Source organism: Saccostrea cucullata, unplaced genomic scaffold (genome assembly GCF_032062105.1).
Source record: "Saccostrea cucullata isolate Sc308-1 unplaced genomic scaffold, CSIRO_AGI_Scuc_v1 ctg13131, whole genome shotgun sequence".
Taxonomy (NCBI): Eukaryota; Metazoa; Mollusca; class Bivalvia; order Ostreida; family Ostreidae; genus Saccostrea; species Saccostrea cuccullata.
This window is the reverse complement of record NW_026920834.1, coordinates 4,614-14,345: the sequence shown is the minus strand read 5'-3', so window position 1 is coordinate 14,345 and position 9,732 is coordinate 4,614. Positions and strand designations below refer to the sequence as shown.

Below are 9,732 nucleotides of genomic sequence, written 5' to 3'. Positions count from 1 at the left end.
ATCATCTGGTGTTGTTTCTGTCTGCCAAATAGTTTGCAGGATATCTGTGAGAAGTCTGGGTGTTAATACTTCCTCAGCTTTTAACATTTCTGCATGTACTTGATCGATCCCTGGGGCTTTCCCATTCTTAAGAAGTTTGATGGCATGTTTTACTTCCTCAATTGTTGGTGTGTTGGTATCAATGTCCAAAGTGTCTATAGCTTCAATAATTTCAGCATGTTCTGTTGATAGACATTCCTGGTTTAATACCCTTTCAAAATGCTCTTTCCAACAGATAAGCTCTTCTTCTATACTAGAGGCCAATACTCCATCTTGTTTTCGCACTGGTGTATCTGTGCTTTTAAATCCTCCACTCAGAGTTTTTGTAATGCGATATAATGCCCCCATGTCTTGTTTCGAGGCAGCATTTTCTGCATCTTGCGCTAGCTTGTCAACGTAATCTTTCATGTCCTTTCGTGCACTTTTCTTAACTTCCTTGTCTTGTATTGTGTATGCTTCTCTTAGCTGATCTTTTAGCCTAGCTGACTTGGCTGTTAGTATTTTCTTATTTTCTTCTTTGTTTTGCATCTTAGTTCCACCATTTCCCAGGTCCTAGATGATATCCATTCTTCCTTCTTCTTCCTTTTCAACCCCAGTGTTTTCTTTCCTGCAAGTGTGGTGTTAAATTGTTCAATACTGAGTTCTTGTTCATCTTTTAGGATGGTAAATCGGTTTTTAACCTCCAGCTGAAATGATTTCATGAGTGCAGGATCTTTGAGTTTGCTCACATCCACTTGAGGTGAACGTTGTTCCCCTTTCTTTATCTTTTCCAATTTCAATTTCAGCTTTACTAGGACAAGGGTGTGGTCACTTCCTACATCAGCCCCTCTCAATGCCCTCACATCCTGCAGTGTACCTCTCCACCTTTTGTTAATCAGTACATGATCAATTTGGTTCTGTGTGTGACCATCTGGTGAAGTCCATGTTAGTTTATGGATGTTCTTGTGCTGGAAGATGGTGCCTCCAATAACTAACTTATTTTCTAGGCAGAAATCTTCTAGTCTACTACCATTGTTGTTAATCACCCCACATCCATGTTTTCCCATAATGGATTCTTTTCCTTTATTGTTGGTACCAATTTTCGCATTCAGATCACCAAGTATGATGAGTATATCATGAACTGGTGTTTCCTCCACAGCTCTCTGCAGTTCTTCATAGAAAGAATCCTTTTCTTCTTCTTCTTCTTTGTCTTCTGTAGGCGAGTAGCAGACTATAACCGTCAGTTAAGCATATTTTGAATGGAATCTTGCAGAAAGGAGTCTGTTGCTGTATGGTTTCCAACGTAACATGCACATTCCTAGTTTCCTACTGAGTATTAAGCCTACTCCACTGCTGTGCTGTTCGTCGTTTCTTATAGTCCTTATGTGCCTGAAATTGAAGCTATCGAAATTTTTGCCTATATACATTGCCATTTTGGACGACAAGATGATTCGGTCGAATGCGTTTCTGCATAGATCAAATATGAAAGTAACTAGTGCTAATTGTAACGGGAACCGTTACAGATGTTCCCCAAACGCTCCCCAACTTCATTTTGGTGCCATATTCCCTGTAAGTTTCATTAAGTCAGACAAACTCTGTGCATTTTTGACTTTAACAACGTTTACCGAGAAGGATACCAATTACCAAAGGATACCAATTATATTCAAACTGTAGCATTGCACCCGTGCGCATTTGAATGCATGTGCGTTATGACCATATCATCTTGTCTACACTATCTATATATTTTAATATACTATATATTAAAGCATTCAGTCCAAAAGTATTAAAAATTACTCATTCAAGTGTATTTTTAGTTCCAAATGCATGCACATCATGCACGTGCATGATGGCCATACCTTCTTTTAGGAGTCCCATATATCTATCTATGTTCTAAATCTCATCCTGTTTGGTTGAAAAACAAGGAAGTTATAGCCATTTCAAGTTTCAGCCAATCAGATTGCAGCACACGTGCATGCGCGTGATTTCATGAATTTTTTCTATATCATATTGTAGGATATCCTAATCATGTCTATGCTTTAAATTTCAAAGCATTTCGTCAAAAAACAAGGGAGATATAGCCATTTAAAGTTTCAGCCAATCAGATTGCAGCACGCGCGCATGCGCATGCTTTCATGAAAATTTTTATTTATCAGTCTGTAGATCTTTAATGTAGGACTATGTTCAAAATTTCAAAGGATTATGACAAAAAACAAGAAAGATATTGAGACTTTAGTTTCAGCCAATCAGAGTGAAGCGCACGTGCATGTGCGTGAGATCTTGCTATTTTGACCATGTCATCTTGTCTATACTACTAATGTATCCTTACATTATGAGTTTCAAAAAAATCATCAAGAAATAGAAATATTATGGCATCATCAATAAAATTGGTTATTTCACATGTTGCACGTGCGCGCTCTTTCCAGCACATGTGCATGTACGTGCTTTCATGAAAATTCTTATATATCAGGCTGTAGACCTTTATAATGTGTGACTAAGTTCAAAATTTCAAAGGATTATGACTTAAAACAAGAAAGATATTGAGACTTTAGTTTCAGCCAATCAGAGCGAAGCGCACGTGCATGCGCGTGAGATCTTGCTATTTTGACCATGTCATCTTGTCTATACTACTAATATATCCTTACATTATGAGTTTTAAGAATTTTCATCAAAAAATAGAAAAGTTACGGCAATATCCATTATATTGGTCATTTCACGTGTTGCACGTGCGCGCTCTTGCAAGCACGTGCGCGCAAAATGACCTTCGTTTGGCAACTCTACATAACATGCCTACTGACCCTAAAAAGGTTTCACCTAAGTCAGATGTGTAGTTTACAAGATCACTCGTGGACAAAATTTTCCCAGGAAGAAGAAAAATAATAATAATAATAATAATAATAACTTAAATAACTGTCTCAATCTCCTCTCGTCTCCGAGATCATACTCAGATAATTTCTTATTTTGAGGACAGGAAGCGAGATTTGCAGTCTGAATAACATAACTGGAATTCGAATTTGTCTCTTTCGTTTTTGGTGGAATATGCCATATTTCAAAACAGCGAAAAAGATGCAATAAAGTGATGTAAAAAAAAAAAAAAGAATTTAAGTAGAAAAGCTGAACTTTTTTTTTTCTTTCTTTGATCATGTTGATCACTTTCTGTGACATCCGGAAGTGGCGACTGGTGCTCTTAATCCCACAGGTTTTGCCTACTTTTCAAGTTACATCTTAATCTTTTAATGTTTCAGCTGTCTTGGTCAGAGAACTTCTCATTTTGAGGACAGGATATCACACGACCGGAAGTGGATTTTGCAAAGATATTACACATTACTCCAAACATTTTCAGTCTGAATAACATATTTCAAAGTCACATCAAATACTTTAATTTATCTATATTATATATTTTTATATGATATTTATTGAAAAGAAAAATCCTCAAATTCCATAGTTTTTTCTCTTTTAACCGGACGTTGTCGATTTTGTTTCTGTGATGCATAAAACATGTAAAAGGATTCAAAATAGAAAAGTTTACATTTTCGAATTAACTACTAATGTGAAGTACATAAAAGGATGTTTACAAAATAAAAAATATAAATTTGATTCTATCTCTTTTTGATTTCATTCAGTAAAATATTCTTATGATTATTTATGGCTGAGTATATAATTCTAAAATGAAATAATTTTCCTCTCATAACTGGAAGTTGTCATTCTTGTTTCCGGTGGGACTGATTTATTTCTAAAGTACAAATACACTGTACATTGTAAGATGCAATAATGCGATACAAAAAAAATATTCAAAAAAGAAGAGTTAAAATTTCCAATGGTCTGATTAGGTCCTTTGACGACCGGAGGTGACGACAGACACTTAACCCAAATACTTTGGATTACTACACAAGTGTTAATATTTGTATAAAATTGGTGTCTTCAGCTTCTTTCGTTTCTCACAACTCACTAAGATAATTGATTTTCAGGACAGGAAACCGAAGAACCGGAAGTAATTTTTTACAAAGATAATCGACGATACCATGGGCATTTGCAATAAAAGTAACACTACTAAAAATCATTTCAAATACGTTATCTGCAAAAAAAAATTGAAGAAAATAAACTCAAATTATGTAGTTCTCCTCATAAAACCGGAAATTGCCGATTTTGTTTTCAGTGGGACTGACATGTATCAAAACAACAAATAAGATGTAATGATGTGATTCCAAGAAGGATTCCAAAAAGAAAATTTATTTTTTTATTTATTTGATCACTTTCTGTGACGACCGGAAGTGACGGCGGACGATCTTAACCCAAATGGATTTGCCTACTCTTCAATATCTATTACTCCTGTAAGTTTGGTGTCTTAATCTCGTACCGTTTTCAAGATCTCGCTATGATAAGTTCTCATTTTGAGGACCTGAAATCACGCGACCGGAAGTGAATTTTACAAAAATATTTGACGTTTCTCTACACATTTGCAGTCTAAATAACATATCCAAAAATCATTACAAATACTTCATCTATAAAAAATATTTATGGGAAAGAAAAATAATGAAAATATGCAGTTTTTCTCTTATAACCGGAAGCTGTCGTTTTTTTTTTTCCGGTAGGACTGACACATTTCGAAACTACAAAAAAGATACTATAATGTGATGCAAAAAAAAATTCAAAAAAGAAAAGTTGAAATTTTCGATTTCTTTGATCACTTCCTGTGACGACCGGAAGTGACGGCGGACGATCTTAACCCAAATGGTTTTGCCTACTTATCAAGATCTATTACTCATATAAGTTTGGTGTCTTAATCTCTTACCGTTTCTGAGATATGACTCGGACAAATCTTTTTTTTAAAAAGCGGAAATCGGACATATCTGACGACCGGAAGTGAATTTTGAAAAACTGAAAACTGCATTTGAAAGATATTTTTACTCTCTATCATCCCTGAAAATTTCATGAGAATCCATCCAGTCATCTCTGAGAAATCGTCAAAAAAGAAAAGGGGAAAAAAATAATAATAATAATAAAAAGAAACTAGAAACTCTTGTTGCTACAGCAACAAAGAAGGTCTTCCGTTCTCCTCTATTAATCTGTATGCAGGATGTTTTTTTTCTATTTTAAAAAAGACAGACATATAATAAACTAGTAGACTAATTGTTCAGTGAACAATTATCGGCCTTTCCACCTTTTTAAGCATTTCAATATCATTTGGCCTAAAAAAAATAGAAAAAAGCAAGAAAAATAAATAAAACAGCAAAATTCTCATTTCTCTACTAGGATTTTAGATCGGGCTCGCAGTTGGTATAAATATACTCTAAACAGACTTCCTGGATTATACGAGTCGACTCGGGGACAACCATGATTTCATTGATCACGCAAAGAGAGCACGTTCAAAACATTGTAACACGCTCCTAGGTGTATATATGAGCTTGAATGAGATTGTTTTCGAGTTAAGATGTAAGGGGTAGGGTCTGATTAAAATTACGATATACCTAATAATATGAATAACATGCATTTGATCTGCGCATCAAGACGGAAGCGTAAGTGAAAACGTTGTGAAATGTCCCATGTGTACCTGCATCATATGTGCATTATACATGTATTAAAGAGATGTTTGAAAATATCCGATTTGAGTTGTTTTATGTTTGAAATGGATGGCGATAAATTATTTAAGAGCATGTGAGAAACATGAGCGAGAGATGCAAGGCAGTTTGTAATTATGGAAAAGGAAAACAGAGAATCGGGTTCGGGTTTTAACATTCCTGACCGAAATAGGCATGAAATTCAATGTAAGTAGCATAAATAAAATTCCAAACATGTAATTCTAGATGGGAAACACAGGGAAGAAACGTGTATTTCTTTTTACTATGCTGAAAGTCGCTATTTCTTGGGATTGTGTTATTCTAGAAAAAAAAAATCAAATTTCAAATGAAATCAAGATTCATTCTATTAATATTAAATCCGAATAAAATTGAAATAAATTCCATACACTAAAGAAAGCAAGAGTACTTGGTATTAAAATGTCGTAATAGAGCAGGAGAATCGAATGATATTAACAAAAATTGCAAAAATAGCCAATACGGGCTTTAATTAATTTTTATGCTCAGCAATACAAAATTTCAGACAGAAAAAAAATGCAGATTTTGCCGATTTTCCCTAGAATTTCATTATATTTTAGAGACTCACCTTAAAACTCTCAGGACACTTTCTTTAAGGTCTTTTCTTGCTTTTACTCCGAATCTTATGTCGATATATTGTGTCGTTTGACTTGTAGACATTTTCTCTATACTGCTGTTGATTTTTTTTTTAAGAAAGGAGGGGGGATATAAGCATTTGTTAGAGTAAGAGTTGAGTTGCAAATACCTCAACGACATTAAACTTGATTGTGACCTTTGGATCAATAGGGGGTCATTTATCAAGGTCAAGGTCATCCAAAAAAGAGAGAGAGAGAGATAAACTTGAGATTAACACTTGAAGCTGAATCTAGATAAAGGTAATGAATATTTCTTTATTACTTTTTGAGTAAGGGGTCAAAGGTCAAGGTCAAATATCAAGGTCAAAGGTCAAGGTTTTGGATTTTAAGCTTAAATCGACAATTTCTCTAGTTTTCCAATGACCTTGACCTACTCTTCAAGGTCATAGGTCAAAACATCTCATGTAGTTGTGAGTCATGGACATTTTCTCTACACCAAGCCGTTCAAAGCGAGGTAACTCCAATTATCTAAGCTATCTAAAGTGTAGAAATTGATTTGGTAGGGAAAAATCGCTATTTCCTTCAATGAATATTCAATGTAAATAAAATTGAAATAAACTCTACATACAAAGGAGATCAAGAATACTTGGTATTAAAATTTCGTATTTGAGCAGGAGAATCGAATGTTATTGACAAAAAGTGAAGAAATACCCAATGCAAGCTTTAATTAATTTTCATGCTCATCAGCACCTAAATTTCAGACAGAAAAAAATATAGTTGTTGCCGATACTCATTAGAATTTCATTATATACTTCAGAGACTCACTGTTAAACACTCAGGACACTTTCTTTGATGTGTCTTCTACTGCAATCCTTAAATTTCATGTCGATCTGTGGCGTCGTTTGAACTGTAGAAAATTTTTTTTAGGTTCCTATTGATTTACAAAAAAAAGAAAAAAAGAGGGGGGGTATATAAGCATTTGTTAAAGTGAGAGATGTAAACATTCCCACGGACTCAAGCTTGATTGTGACCTTTGGGTCAATGGGGTCAAAGGTCAAGGTCATTTATCGAGGTCAAAGGTCAAGGTCATTCAAAAACCTTTTAAACTCGACTTTAACACTTGAAGCTGTATCAAGCTAAATATAAAAAAAATAACTCTTGGGTAAGGGTCAAGGTCAAAGGTCAAGGTCAAACATCAAACTCAAAGGTCAAGGTTATGTGGCATATATAAGCAATTTAAATACTTTTCCAATGACCTTGACTTTTTGATCTTTGGTGTTGTTTTATTTCTTATAATTGTAAGTTTTCGTTGTTTTTATTTTTTTTATTTATTTTTGGTGGAGCTGACATATTTCAAAACTCCTAAATAGATGCAATAAAGTAATGAAAAAAAAATTGGAAAGAAAAAAGTTGGAATTTTCGATTTTTCAAATTAATCCTGTAATGACCGGAAGTGACGGCGGAGACATTTATCCCTATATCTGTTGTTCATTCTTCAAGGTTTATTATTCATATGAGTTAAGTTATGTGTTACTATAACTCAAGTTGGCTATGTTAACTACTCAGTTTGAGGATAGGAAATCATGAGACCGAAAATCAATTTTTAACAGATATTTGTAGTTACTCTAGACATTTGCAGTCTGAATTACATGTTCTAAAATCATTTCAAATACTCTTTCTATAAAAGATATTTATGGGATAGTATGATACTCAATTTATGCAGTTTTTCTCTCATAACCGGAAGTTGCCGTTTTTGTTTCTGGTGGGACGGACATATATCAGAACAACCAATAAGATGCAATAATGTGATGCCGAGAAGTATTCCAAAAAGAAAAGCTGAAATTTCTGATTTCTTTTATCACTTCCTGTGACGACCGGAAATGACGGCGAACGATCTTAACCCTTATGGGTTTCCTTACTTATCAAGGTCTATTACTCATTCAAGTTTGGCGTCTCCATCTCTTACCGTTTCCGAGATCTCTTTGTGATAACTTCTCATATTGAGGACAGAAAATCACGCGACCGGAAGTGAATTTTACAAAGATATTTGAGGTTACTGTAGACATAAGCAGTCTATATAACATATCTAAAAATCACTACAAATACTTTATGTATAAAAAATATTTATGGGAAAGAAAAATACACAAATTATGTAGTTTTTCTCTTATAACCGGAAGTTGTCGTTTTAGTTTCCGGTGGGACTGATATATTTCAAAAATACAAATAAGATGTTATAATGTGATGCAAAAAATGTTTCATGCAAGAAAAGTTAAAAATTTTGATTTTTGGATCACTTCCTGTGACGACCGGAAGTGACGGCGGACGATCTTATCCCAACTGAATTTGCCTACTTATCAAGATCTACCACTTATATAAGTGTGGTGCCTTAATCTCTTATCGTTTACGAGATCTAGCTATGATAACTTCTCATTTTGAGGACAGAAAATCACGCGACCGGAAGTGAATTTTACAAAGATATTTGACGTTACTGTAGACATCTGCAGTCTGAATAACATATCCAAAAATCATTTCAAATACATTACGTATAAAAAATATTTATGGGAGAGAAAAATACTGAAAATATGCAGTTTTTCTCTTATAACCGGAAGTTGTCGTTTTTGTTTCCGGTGGGACTGATATATTTCGAAACTACAAACAAGATGCTATAATGTGATGCAAAAAAAGTTTCAAAAAAGAAAAGTTGAAATTTTCGATTTCTTTGATCACTTCCTGTGACGACCGGAAGTGACGGCAGACAACCTTACCCCAATTGGTTTTGCCTACTTATCAAGATCTATTAATCATATAAGTTTGGTGTCTTAATCTCTTACCGTTTCTGAGATATGACTCGGACAAAACTTTTTTGAAAAAAGCGGAAATTGGACATATCTGACGACCGGAAGTGACTTTTGAAAAACTGAAAACTGCATCTGAAAGATATTTTTACTCTCCATCATCCCTGAAAATTTCATGAGAATCCGTCCAGTCATCTCTGAGAAATCGTCAAAACAAAAAGGCAAAAAAATAATAATAATAATAATAATAACTAGAAACTCTTGTTGCTACAGCAACAAATAAGGTCTTCCGTTCTTCTCTATTTATCTGTAAGAAGGATATTTTTCTATTTAAAAAAAAAACAAATATTAAAAATGCAAAATGCAAAAAAAAAAAAAATTCCTCCAGCTGGGCTCGATCCCAAAACCATCAGTGTGAAAGTCGGACACGCTAACCACTGAGCCACCAAATTCCACAACATTTAAGGTATTTTGTAAGCTTATTATTTTAAGGTTGAAGGAAATAGTTTCGAAGTGAAAGAAATAGTTTCGTAGTAAAGTCCCGGTCAAATTTCTTTAAAAACTGAGATATTGGCTGTTTGATGTGATATTGTATGTAGGAAAATGATTAGAATAATTATGGGACACATTTGCAGTGAAGCAATGACACTTATACAGCAAAAGCGAAAGTAATACACGTGGTCAGTTGCAGAGGAAATTCAAAATCCCGGAAAAACAGTGAATGAGTCATGGGCATTTTTTCAACACCATATC

At 34.2% G+C, this 9,732-nt stretch overlaps 1 protein-coding gene across 1 annotated transcript; it reads right to left on the bottom strand.

Moving 5' to 3' along the window:
- Positions 1–533: 533 nt before the first annotated feature.
- On the bottom strand, positions 534–1,893 carry LOC134258457 (craniofacial development protein 2-like). Its single transcript, XM_062741022.1, has 2 exons — positions 1,875–1,893; positions 534–1,249 (listed from the first exon to the last, which is right to left on the bottom strand). The coding sequence occupies exons 1-2, from the start codon at positions 1,891–1,893 to the stop codon at positions 534–536; spliced, it is 735 nt and encodes a 244-aa protein (XP_062597006.1).
- Positions 1,894–9,732: the final 7,839 nt, after the last annotated feature.